Genomic DNA, 14099 nt, shown 5'->3' on the forward strand with positions numbered 1-14099 from the left:
CATTCAGGACGCCGCCTCCACAGTTTAGGCCAGCTGGAACTATGCTGCGAATATCTGTCCTCAGGCTGCTGGGACGCACGGGGGCTGGCAGGGTCTCTCTCCTGGAGAGTTCCGGGCCACGCCACTACGGTTCAGGCTCTCAGTGTGCCTACGATGACGCTCGGGACACACGCGCCTACTTCACCACACCCATTTTCTATGTGAACGCGGCGCCGCACATCGGACACTTGTACTCGGCGCTCCTTGCGGACGCCCTATGCCGCCACCGTCGCCTCCGAGTTCCCGGAACCACCGCAACGCGATTCTCCACCGGCACCGACGAGCACGGCCTGAAGATTCAACAGGCGGCAGCCACTGCGGGCGTGGCCCCTATTGAGCTGTGCGATCGAGTCTCTGCCCAGTTTCAGCAACTTTTCCAGGAAGCTGGCATCTCCTCCACCGACTTCATCCGCACCACGGAGGCCCGGCACCGGGTGGCCGTGCAGCACTTCTGGCGGGTGCTGAAGTCCCGGGGTCTGCTCTACAAGGGGCTTTATGAAGGTTGGTATTGCGCCTCTGACGAGTGCTTCCTTCCTGAGGCCAAGGTCACCCGGCAGCCGGGCCCGTCGGGGGATTCGTGTCCTGTATCTCTCGAGAGCGGACATCCTGTCTCCTGGACCAAGGAAGAAAACTATATTTTCAGGCTTTCTCAGTTCCGGGAGCCACTACAGCGGTGGCTGCGAAGCAACCCTCAGGCCATCACCCCGGAGCCGTTCTATCACACAGTCCTTCAATGGTTGGAGGAGGAGCTACCGGATCTGTCCGTTTCTCGTAGGAGTAGCCACCTGCACTGGGGCATTCCAGTTCCCGGGGACGATTCACAGACCATCTACGTATGGCTGGATGCCCTGGTCAACTACCTCACCATAATTGGCTACCCCAATGTTGAGTTCAAATCTTGGTGGCCAACCGCATCTCATATAATAGGTAAGGACATTCTCAAATTTCATGCCATCTATTGGCCTGCCCTCCTATTAGGCGCCGGATTGAGCCCACCACATCGTATCTATGTCCACTCCCACTGGACAGTATGTGGCCAAAAGATGTCCAAGAGCTTGGGCAACGTGGTGGATCCCAGGACTTGTCTTGATCGCTATACCGTGGATGGCTTCCGCTATTTTCTTCTTCGGCAGGGCGTTCCCAGCTGGGACTGTGACTACTACGATGAGAAGGTGGTTAAGTTGCTGGATTCTGAGCTGGCAGATGCCTTAGGAGGCCTTTTGAACCGATGCACTGCTAAAAGAATAAACCCTTCTGGGACCTACCCAGCCTTTTGCACTACCTGCTTCCCCAGTGAGCCAGGGTTGGTGGGACCATCAGTTCGTGCTCAGGCAGAAGATTATGCTCTCGTGAGTGCAATGGCGACTTTGCCCAAGCAAGTAGCAGACTACTATGATAACTTTCAGATATATAAGGCTTTGGAGGCAGTGTCCAGCTGTGTTCGGCAAACTAATGGTTTTGTCCAAAGGCATGCACCATGGAAATTGAACTGGGAGAGCCCAGCGGATGCTCGCTGGCTGGGTACTGTGCTTCATGTGGCTTTGGAATGTTTGCGAGTCTTTGCAACTTTGCTTCAGCCTGTTACCCCAAACCTAGCTGACAAGCTGCTGTCCAGGCTGGGGGTCTCTGCCACAGAGAGAGGTCTTGGAGAACTCTATTTCTTGCCTCGATTCTATGGACATCCATGTCCTTTTGAAGGGAGGAGGCTGGGACCTGAAACTGGGCTTTTGTTTCCAAGACTGGACCAGTCCAGAGCTTGGCTGGTGAAAGCTCACAGGACATAAAAACTCATTTCTTACTGGCTGTGGTAAAAGCAATATGTTATTTTATTTTCATTTCCAGGAAGGTTATGCTAGTGTCTTCTGAAATATTGCATCAGATGAGCACATAGGCCATGTGCCTGTGAACAGAGGTTTAGAACCTTTCAGGTGACTACCCCTTTCCCTCTTCTTCATTTATCCATGCCCATCAACCACTGTCTTTTGTGCACCAATATGTGTTAAGGTGTCTCCAGGGGAAAGATGGGTAAGAGACAAAATTGCTGATATTATTTTTCCCATTATACCTCCTCCTAAACCAGTTATGTTATTTGCCAAACTACCTCTCATTACTTCTGCTTCTCAGGCCAATTAGTACAGTGACTCCTTTTATTGAGAGAGCAGTTGGAGGCTCCCAGCCTCAGCTTTTATAGGCTAGCCTACTTTTTGAACATATTAGGTCTCCAGATTCTTTTAAAAACTAGATGATTTCCCCCCATACTCCTTCCCATTATTTAAATTCCTTTAACTAGAACCCCCTACTTGTACAACAGTTGTGTTTTGTAACATTACAGTTTAACCAGTAGATGGCTCTGGTCTCACATCTAATTACTTAAGATTGAGATTTCAGAATATTTAGAATAAGTTTTATGCTAATTTCACCCAGCTTTAAACTTTTATGCTTTTCCTGATGATGAGATAAAGGATTTTTTTTTTTTTTTTTTGTGGTGTTGGGGAGTAAACCAGGCCCTTGTGCACACTACTAGCACTCTACCACTGAGATCCCTAGCCCTTGACTTTCTTAAAACAAGAGATAACTATTTGCAACCACTGCTGTTTTAATAGCAATAAAAAATGATGAGAGTTCTTTTTTTTTTTTTTTTTTTTGGTGGTACTGGAGACTTGTGCAAGCTCTATTACTGACCTACGTCCCCAGCTCTCATTTTTTTTTTTTAAGACTACTGAAAAATGACTTTTTTTTTTTTTTTTTTTTTTTTTTTTTTTTGGGTACCCGGGATTGAACCCAGAGGTGCTTAACCACTGAGCCACATACCCAACTCTTTTATTTTGAGACAGGCCTTGCTAAGTTGCTGAGGCTGACTTTGAATTTGTGATCCTCCTGCCTCAGCCTCCTGAGTTGCTGGGATTACACCTGTGTGCCATCACCTTATTGGTAGGTTAATAAATAAATGTATCAAATTGTTTATATGATAAACTATAAAACTCTTGCAGTATTTGGTATGTTAATTTTAAACTTTAATACCAGGTTACAGGTATGACTAAACAATCTGTAAATATTTTAAGAGAGTAATGTTCTGTTTCTTATAGTCTTAATTTTGTTACCCACATAACTAATTTACCTCATTTGATTTCTTGTTGGTCAATCAAGATAATACAATGTAGAAATTGTATAGTTATAAATGTTAATCCGTTTACTTTCAAGTATTTGCTGTTAAATTCTTTTGCTGTTTTAACTTATTAAAGTTTAAAAGTTTGTAAGTACCTTATTCAGATCTGTTCTGTTGCATTTGTTGAAGGTGATGGTGCAGGGGAAATGTTCAGTGCTCCAGGAATCTCAAAGTGGATTTAGGGAATCTCCAAGGCTCCATAAGAGAACATCACAGAGAAGATATTAAGGTATCAATTTATACAGTGACTATAATATAGTAAGCCAGAGTTAATAGCTCAGGTCATTGGATAGCTCAGGTCATTGGACAGCTGGGCCAAAATTCAACCTGAGAAATTGCCTTGGAATATCCATTCTGTGTATGGTAACAAGCAGAGAGGGCTCCTTTGAAGTAAACTATTGTGCTGGTAGTTCCCCCAGGTTTATTTTAGGTGCCACCATTCAGCTCCAGATTATATTAATGATCAAGGTGAGGGATCCTGGCTACTTGGAAACACTGCTGAAGGCATTCTAAAGGTAGGAGGACTATTTCCACAAATGTTCCCTTTGGACTCCTTGTTCATAATTCTGGGCTTTAGTATTCTAGTTACGTGCTGGGATTACCAAGACATACTTCTGAGGTATAGAACAAAGTATAGTATCTCCCAGGGCTGGACAGAGCAGAGGAAAGATGTCATTTGTTTACATGAATGAAAGAAAACATTTGGAAAATCAGTGAGTTGATAATCTCTGCCTTTGTTAGTACTCTCATAGCATTGTTACAGTTCCTATAGTGCTTTGTCCCTCCTATAACACTGCCCCACAGGAATATACCAAAATGAATATTTGAGAACCACAAGAGTAGTATTTGGAAGAAAATTCCTTATGGTAAAGGGATCTACAAGATGCCAAAGAAGGCACTAACAGTTCTAGAGTAAGGATTCTTAGAGCTAAGTTTATCTTCTCCCCAGAAGCACTATAGAGATAAGGTATTCCTCGGCTGTCCTATTAGGAGAGTAATAAAATGTCAGTAGACAATAGCTAAATATACTTATTCAATAAGGCCTCTCAGTAGGTTATTAAAAGGGAAGAATCCTATAGCTATGATTTTGCCAAATTTTCTAATTATTAGTAATAAGAACCAATGGTTCCTTATTTGTGTTCCTCATTTACCTTTTTTTTTGGGGTATTGGGGATTGAACTCAGGGGCACTGGACCTCTAAAGTCACACCCCCAGCTTTATTTTGTACTTTATTTTAGAGACAGGTTCTTTACTGAGTTGCTTAGTGCCTTGCTTTTGCTTAGGCTGGCTTTAAAACTTGTGATCTTCCTGTTTCAGCCTCCTGAGCCACTGGGATTACAGGCATGTGCTACCGAGTCTGGCCCTTATTTACTTTTCCTATCGGCTCTAAGAGGTATTATTCTATACCTCATATTCTATTAAACTGATAAAAAACTCAGACACAGATTAAGTCATTCGACTAGGATTATATGGTTTGTAAAATAGGAGAATGTAGACTGAAATGTGTCTCCATGCAGAGAGCGTCAGTTTCACCTTTAGCAACAATACCACAATCCCTGAATATATATGAGGGCATGTTTTAAGTATTGTGAGAAAGAGAAATAGTATAATTTGATCAAAAGATCTGAGGATAAAAAGTATAAATAAGAACTCTTAATTGAAATACATCAGCGTTTTAAGAGAAGGAATTTGTTTCCTGACAGACTATGAAACAGGTGAATACCAAAACAGACACTTAAAAAAACTTACCTTTTTCTTGAAATATGGTATATTTCACTTTTGCTTGCAGTAATTTCCTTTACATCCTAAACCTGCTTGTGTGTGTTGTTGCAAACTGTTAAATTTTATGATAACTGTAGAGTCTATAGATGTTCCTTTTCCTTAGGGTTATTTTTATTATTTTCAAAATAGTGCTCCAAATTCTAGAATCCAGTATTTCTCTTCTAACTGAAAGTATGTTGTCATAAAGTCATGCAATCTAAGTTATTTTGAAATATTTTACTAATTAATGCATTAAATACATATTTATCTCTAAACATGAATATTCAAGTTTATTTGAATGGACTATTATAGTAACAAAGTCAGAGAATTTTATTAAAGGCCACAAACACTAAAACCTTTTCATTTCATTTCATACATACAGTTTTAATACAGATGAACTTATTAATAAGACTTATTTACTAACAATTTAAGTTCTATGACTTTACTGAACATTACTGTATTCTTACATCTTTCCTAACAAGCCTATAGAAACCAGATTAAATGCCCTTTGACTGCAGTTATTACCAAAGCAAATACCACCTTTATTAGCTAAAATGCCACATATTAATTACTGATAAATTATACCTTGTATCACAGTTGAGACATCTTCTTACCTCCTCAAACTATAGACTTTATTATGAATTGCAGAAAGAATACTCAATGCTAAATTTCACATTATTTTATGAAATGTAATTATTTTGTTGGACATGGGTTATACCTTGAAGAAGTGTGATGAAACTTATTTTTATGTAGATCTCTTAGCTATTATGTAAAATATACTTTAAAAAATATATAAGGTATTGAAATCCTTGCTATGTAGGAAGGCCAAGAAAACCTTAATTTTAATTCCATGTTTAAATAATTTCTTCAGGATTCTGTTTAAATGCAGACAACAAAGTCCTACAGTTAGTGAGACAGTTAGTGTTAGGGTGGACATTTTCAATTTTTTTATGCAGAGTAGGTTGTGACTTGTTGCAGAATCAGACTGATACATCATAAAAATGGCCCTATGTAGCATATTTTAGAATTATCTTTAGAAGCCGATAACTTACTAAAGAAATTTAAAGGCTTTTATAAAGTAAAGAGCCTTTAATCCTGGTAAACTGAAATTACTTTTTAACTTTTTATATTTAAATTTCTATAAAACTTTCTATATATTTTAAATAAAATACAGAACTTTTTAGTACTAATTTCTGTTTTATTTTTAACTCATTACTGGAATGTAATTAAAGTTACAACGTGTAAAAAGCCTACTGTAGTATTATAAAAGACTGTTAAGTACTAACATAAAATTAATTATTAAAAATATGTATGGTTGTACGAAAGCTGATGGTTGGATTTTCATGCCATTCAAGAGTTAGAAGGAGTGTTTTTTTTTTGCTTGGAATAAAGGAAGTATTTTTAACAATTATGATATTGTCTGACCTAGTATAAAACAATAATGGTTACTTAATCCTCAAAATAGGAAGTTTTTTCTTATTTAATATTGTTCACATTAAATCAGCCTCCATAAGGTAGTTAATTCATATCAAATTTTAAATAAAACATTTTTGGTTGTAACTGATGTCATAAAATTAGTTTTCTAGCTTAAGGAGAAATATAAGCACTTCTTCCTTTTTCCATAATCCAGGGAGATTATCTAAAGGTGGAGCTATCATATCTGTGGCATAAAAACTAATGTAAATGTATAACTATGTAGCTAAGTGTAAAAATTAGGAAATCAACGTGATCTCAGATGGAAAAACAGGAAAAATAGTGAAGACTTATTGTTTAACATTGAGAATAATGAGAACGGGGATAGCCAAGTTAAACCAAGTTATTAAAACCCATCATCAATAAATTTGTTGAGGTAGATGTTTAAATATTTAATATGTAAATATGTGTAAGTTTGAACTCAATAGTTTTAAACACGTTTTTGGAAGATTATAACATAGCCAAAGCATAGACATAAAAATTTCTTTGGTAAACAGGACTGTTGCTGAGTTTACTTAGATACATTAAAGATATTTAATGTGTTATTTTATTTGAAAGCTATTTTCATGAACAGTTGGAAGGAGCCTGAGTGAAATATTACTAAGGTTAACTTTGCTAGACAGTATTGGGTATTTACATAGGGCAGAAAAAAATTTACATGTATTATTAGTATCTTAAAAATTTTGCATAATAGGTCAGATACTAATAAGGATTTTAGGAAATTCTCTTTTACATGTTGCTAAATATGTTATAAAAGTGAATAGATATCGTGTAGTGTTCATTTCTGTGGTACCAAAGTTAGACATGTTAAAAACAAAGATCCTAATATGATTAGCAAGAAACACATTGTAAGTATTAAACCACTCAAATTATTAATGAACACTTTAAATTATTCTTTAGATTTTTTTTTCCAAAACACCAAAGGAAAAAAAGATACATTTTTTAGGTAATACTTTTTAATATTTATTAAACATTTTCTTTATATACTGTCTTTTATAAACTGGTTGTTTCAGAACTATATGAGGCTAAGAATGAGGTTTTAGTTTCCATTTCTTTATTCATTTTTATATCATGACTTATAAAAAGGACCTTGATAATTAAAAGCCAAACATTGATCTTTTATAGTTATTAAAGCTGCTGTTTTTGTTATCATGGATATGTTACATTATCTATAAAATAAGAAAAAGGTATCACAATTTAATCAGAGTAGTTTTGGGGGGGAGTTATATTAATATATTTTCATATTACGTCTGTTCTATATTTTATGATCTAGAGAGAGAAAGTAATATTAATCTTCATAGAATTTAATGAAAGTAATGTGGAAGTAACAATACCTTTTTGTAAAGAACACAATTACCTAAAACAAATTAGCTAATGAAAACCCTTTAGTGTCAATCTTTTTGGAAGCAAACTCTCAGACTCTTAAAATTTACACAAGTTTTAGAATAAATATGTCTTGATGTATATTGAATAAGCCTGAATACTAAATGTAGGATTAAAATGTATGCTTAAAAATACCAGATAAGCTGAGTATTAAATAGCTTGTTTCATGATATTTTGACCAGTACTTTAGTAACAGAATACTGACTGGGTCTCAAGACACAGCATGTTACTTTCAAAATAACTGCAGCAAAATGAAATTTTCTTAAATAGATGAAGTGACCTTAGCATGTGCCTGAATATTATTTAATATAACTAGGCATTACATTTTATTACTTGACTTAAATATTTTAGCTCAGAAACATTAGAATAATATAACCAAAAAATGTACATACCCATTATTTTTTTTGAGACAGTATGAAATAACTATTCAAATTATTATTGTATTATCATCTTCCTGATATTATAAGAAAGCTTGCAAGCCAGTATTAGTTTGTGGTATAGACATGAAATTAAAATAGTGAAATTCTAGTATTGTACAATCAAATTTCACTAAATCCTAGAATAAATTTTCACACAATTTAAATACTGCTTATTTCTATAACTTATTTTTATTGTTTTATTATTAATCTAATCTTCTATAAAAGGAATATAGTGTTTTTAACAGAAGAAAGTTGGGATATATGGCAAACAGGAAGCATTTAGATAAAAGTTGGTGTGGCTGTTTTTAATTCAAAAAAGTTCTAGTTAGTGTGGCATTTTTTAATTTGTAAAACCCAATTTTGTAACAACAGGCAATCATAAGTTCTTTGTATTAAAAAGTGAAATATGGGTAAGTTTTATTTCAGTTAAGGTTAATGTTTTAAAACCCTAGAAACTTCACTAAGGCCTGAATGAAAGATAAAAAGAACTATTGACATTGTCACTGTGTTTAAGAAATAGGTATCAAATGACATGATATACAGTGATGCTTATATTTGCTAAGATGCTACAAAAACTCTTATATTTCCTGCATAAATGACAAAAGAGGGCCAGAAATAGGAAGATAATCTTTAAGTATAGAATAGTGTCAACTTTGGCTAGAGTAATTGGTATGAAACAAATGGTCACAGTATGACAGGTTTCTGAATAGTTTATAATATGCAAATTATATTTTCAATGTATTAATGTCTCAATTTATAATATAAATCTATGGTTTTATCAAAACCATTTAATACAGGTAAACTATACATAAATCTAAATACAGGAAAACCAAAATAATGTGTAAGCTAGAATCTAGTACATTTTATCTCCCTAAAAAGATAGTGTTTTTAAAAATTATACTATATTACAACAAATGGTCTGTTGCTATGATTTTTTGTATGTGCCATGGCTATGTCTATAAATATGAAACACCTGGAATAAAACTGAAAAATCCAAACAGCAAAGTTGTATATGAGATTATCATGTTGGTAAGATAGCCAGATGATGACAAAATTTTTCAAACTTTAATCAAGATAATTGTCTTATAAATTTTCTTATATTTGGTGTAGGTTACAAACCTACATTAGTTATGTGTATGAAGAATTAATAAAGGAAACCATGATTTAATACTGCACCTCCAATATTCTGGCTACTAAGATTTCTTTAATTCCCTTAAAAAAGCAAAAACATTTAACCTTAGCACATCCCAAATCCTCATTTGTTACTAGACCACATATGGGGCTAGTTATTTACTACTGTTGGACAAAATAGTTATTCAAGATTCTACTTAACAGAATCAGTAGAGGGAGGTGGAGTAATAATTGAATCCTCTGCTCTGAAATCTTTTCTAGGATGAAAGTGTGGGCTTCGAGAATATCGAGGTTTCAAACCTACAGATGAAGGCTGAGAAAAGCTTCTTCTCACAGAATGTAACCTTGGTTCCTATTAAGAGATTTAAAGAAAATTAGGGTTTTAATGCATTTTAAATGGCTCTAATTTTATAATTACTTAAGGGAAAGATTTAAAAACAGATTAATTGGGCCTGAATTCTGAGAAGGTGTGCTTTGGAAAATTCCCACTGAAAAGAGTAGGTTACTTTATAACTTGGTGCTGGACAGGGAGGCATCCTAAGGGCTATACAAAGAGACTCACTACAAGTGAGTTGTGAACAGCTATATTCAATGATATTTCTAAATTACTAGATTATACTCCCTTTGTTTTGTCCCTAAACTTTGGTAAAGACTTGTTACAAAATAGATTTATGTACTTATGGTATATAAAATTAGATTCAGAACTGATGGGCAAGAAAGCAACTATCCAGAGAAAAATCAGTGAATTATTAATATACTACTTTATGTTATTAGAGTAATATTTTAATTATACTGCTAAGTAAAACATCCAACAAATAGACTATGTTCCAACTGATTTTTATTTGATCCACTACTGAACAGAGGGCTTGCCGGAGATTCTCATTTGCTTAAGATTCTCAGAATAGGAAGTTTTGGCTAAGGTATCATCTAAGGATTACAAAATGCCAGCACTTCAGAGCATCAAGGAATAGCCAAATCATTTTGCCTAGAAATCTCATTATTTTCTTCTGCCTACTTTAAATGACCTGAGTTTGAATACTGCAATTCAAGAAGAATACAAGGCAGAGTTTATGTTATAAAGTTGATCAAAACTTTTAAAGTAGCATAGGCCAAATCAACTGCCCAGCCTGCATCTGATAATAAAAATTGGATACAAATGTTTTACTACTCTTTAAAAACTTAACTTACTAACTTATATGTAGTTAGGGGAAATGAACTAATGTTTCTAAGATATAAAGCAAAACTCTGAAGAGTCATGATTATTTATATTTTTAATTTCTATGATATGGGCACATAGATCACTCCTTTGACTTACCAAGACTTTGATCATATCTACTAACAATGAAACAACCTGCCAGTGCTAGAATAGGTAAATATAGGAATAAGTCATAAAAACAATGGGTGATTTTAAAAAATGGCATATCAGGCTTCAAGAATTAAAAATATTTTAAATTACATAATTACACAGAATTTATTGATGTCAAGATACTTGGTGAAGTTGTTTCCAACTCAAAAAGAAACAAATCATGAACTATTTTAATAATAAGATAAAGACATTTATCGAAATCAGTATTGTAAGAATACTATTGTGAGAAAATTAACTCCTCCAATGACCTTAGGCTACAATTAGCTTTAAGCATGTTTACAATTTTTAAGCTAATAAATGGCTAAGAGCTATTTATATTAGAACTACATCATATTTTATCAGTATAAAAAGTGGTATGAGTCTAGAACCTCATTAGGATGTGATAAAAACAAATTTGAATAACCCTTTCTCCAAATAGCAAATACTACATTGAAGATTTATACAAAGACTAATACATGCCTAGACTATAGATAATAGCAAGAAGAATGGAAAGAAAGAAAAACATTTGTGTATGCCAGTGGACTTCATGAATTCAAAAGCACTTAGAAATGTGCCATATTCCCAAGAATATGACACAGGCTAGTGGAGGGATTAAGATTTTTCTGGGATACTTCAGCAACTTTGTGTTCTTCTTTTCACCTTGTGATCCTTCTTACATTTCCCAGAGTACTGACTTATACAGTACTTTCGAAGAAAATTTTCATTGAGCCATCTAAAAAATTAATTTCTAAAGTAATTTTGATTTCTACTATTTGGTTAGGATACTGGTTCATACTTAGGTTACTTGATAAAAGATGATTAAGTAGGCTGGGGTTGTAGCTCAGTAGTAGATTACTTGCCTAGCATGTATGAGGCACTGGGTTTGAGTATCAGTACCGCATATAAATAAATACAATAAAGGTCCATGAAGAACTAAAAAAAATATATGCATATATATGTATACACACATATATAAAAGATGATTAAGCAGTTTCATGTCTAATTTGTTTCCTTATTTTATTTGTTTTAATTAGTTGTATATTTGTTTCCTTATTTTTAGAACTGAAATATTTTCTGATTTAGACTCCCAGCCACTTAAAAGACATTTGTTTTCTATTTTTTTTTTTTTTTTTTGGACACAATACCTTTATTTTGTTTATTTAGTTTATGTGGTGCTGGAGATCGAACCCAGGGCCTCACATACTAGGTAAGTGCTCTACCACTGAGCCACAACCCCAGCCCATAGACAATTTATTTTAGTTATTAAATGAAAGATGGTCCTTTTCTTGGATGGGACAAAAATTATTTCTGAAAATTATTGTGTTTTTTAAGAATTTTCTTCTTACCCCTATCCACTATCCAGAAATTATTTGTGTCCTAAGCAGTGACCATTTATTAGTTTTTAGAAATTCTGCCACTTAATTGAATTGTCATCTTGGGCAGTTCTCTTAACCTAAGCTTCAGTTAGTTCTCTTATAACAATTATTTATCTCTATATCATTACCCTATGTACATGTATATGTATGATTACACAAATGGTGTGACTCTACTTCGTGTACAACCAGAGAAACGAAAGTTGTACCCTATTGGTGTAGAATTAATCAAAATAAAAAAAATTGTTTATTTCACAAAAAATATGGAGGGAATAAAATGAGATAATGCATGTGAAGTGCTTTTAAATTGTGAGGTACTATGTAAATTTGAGGTGTTACTCTTGCCTTGAAATAATAAAAAGTAGGCAAAAGTGTTCTAGGCATGATTTTATAGCTATGAACACTAAAGATAATACAGTTTTTATAAGGAATATTATCATGGACTTTAAATAATCCTTTTTGGATTTTCTGTAGAACTACCTATAATTATACAGCAAAATTTGTTAGTACAGGTTGTTAGCAAGATTTTAAGATTAATATCTTAAGACTATTCCACAGTTTTAGACTGTTTCTTCATGTTTTAAGAATAATAGAATCTCTGAGATTCATTTGAGTCTTTATGATTCTCTTATTTCATGTTTACAACACAGAAAAAGAGGCTTATAGGCTTATATCTAAATATAATTTTGTCAATTTATATGGGCACTATATCAATGACTAGAATGGAAAACATAATGTTTTTTTTTTTTTTTTTTTTTAATATTGGGGATTGAACCCAGGGGTGCTTTACCACTGAGCTACCATAAAGCTTTAAGGATTAAGTATTAGAGAAGTTCAAGCCTAGTCTTATGGCTTAATCCTTTTCAGAGTATGCTTTTTGATTCTACTTTAATGTTAAATTTCAGTCAGCTTTCTCTATCCATGGGGGACTGGTCCTAGGTACTTCCAGAAGATACCAAAATCTGCAGATGTACGAGTCTCTTATAAAAAATGACATACTATTTGTATATAACTTACACATATCCTCTCATATGCTTTTAAGCCATTTCTAGATTGCTTAGAATACTTAATACAAGTACAATGTAAATGCTATGCAAATAGTTGTTATACTGTATTGTTTAGGGAATAATGTCAAGAAAAAAAGCATCTGTATATGTTCATTACCAACGCATTTTATTATTTTCAATTTGCAGTTGATTGAATCTTTAGATGCAAAGCCTGTGGATACAGAGGTCCAAATGTATTTTGTAATGTATTAATTTTACATTCCAATTCCTTGAGACATTGTATTTTTGTATTTGTTGTATTATCAGAATTTTATTTATGAAAAATAGTTTTGAATATAATGATTTTGTAGGTTTATTACTATGGCAAACTTCATTGGTCAATAAACATATCAAAAATTCTATGACTTTAGTTATTTTTGGTGCCTCCTTTCACTCTTACATATCCTGATTTTAATGATAAGTATATTATTCCAATTAAGAACGTGGAGCAGAGATTAGCAAAATCAAGAACTCTACAAGGAGAGGAAGTAAAAGCAAAACTTGACATAACTGATAAAATATTAGAGGACATTGTCTATAGGTAATGGCCTTGATTCTATAAAGATAATCAAATTCATGTCAAGTCTGCTGCTTATCTGTGCAGGTGGGAGCAAGATTCAAGAGGAAGTATGTGCTGGAGAATGAGGACTCCTAATCCTGAGTTCATATGATGATATTTTAGAGAAGAGTAAACTAATAATCATATCGGAACTTGACATGTCTCCAAACATGTAACTGTCTTTGAGAAAAGATGGAGTTACCTGGGTGGGTGGTACTTATCTACAATCCTAGCCACTTAGGAGGTTGAGGCAGGAGGATCACAAGTTCCAGGTCAGCCTGGGTAACTTAGAAAAGCGAGACCTTGTCCCCAAAAAGAAAAGAAAAGAAAAGGCAGGGGGTGAGGAGGTGGGGGGGATGTAGCTCAGTGGCACAGTACCCCTAGGTTCAATGCCAAGTACTACA

General features: G+C 34.4%; 2 protein-coding genes across 4 annotated transcripts in view; one reads left to right on the plus strand and one right to left on the minus strand.

The window, feature by feature from the left end:
• Mars2 (methionyl-tRNA synthetase 2, mitochondrial) lies at positions 1-2643 on the plus strand. The gene has a single exon (XM_047545567.1). It carries the CDS (start codon positions 42-44, stop codon positions 1821-1823), a length of 1782 nt encoding a protein of 593 aa, XP_047401523.1. The 5' UTR covers positions 1-41; the 3' UTR covers positions 1824-2643.
• A 6774-nt stretch (positions 2644-9417) lies between these two features.
• Boll (boule homolog, RNA binding protein) overlaps positions 9418-14099 on the minus strand; it is a 64785-nt gene continuing 60103 nt past the window's right edge. For 2 of the 3 annotated variants that reach the window (XR_007107722.1, XR_007107721.1), the window contains one exon: positions 9591-9724. Coding sequence is in view for 1 of the 3 variants with exons in the window: in XM_047545127.1 (XP_047401083.1) it covers positions 9566-9724 (159 nt within the window). In the remaining 2 variants the exon portion in view is untranslated. Of the gene's footprint in view, positions 9725-14099 lie in introns of all 3 variants that reach the window. The other variant, XM_047545127.1, reaches the window with a different exon arrangement.

Source organism: Sciurus carolinensis, chromosome 3 (genome assembly GCF_902686445.1).
Source record: "Sciurus carolinensis chromosome 3, mSciCar1.2, whole genome shotgun sequence".
NCBI lineage: Eukaryota > Metazoa > Chordata > Mammalia > Rodentia > Sciuridae > Sciurus > Sciurus carolinensis.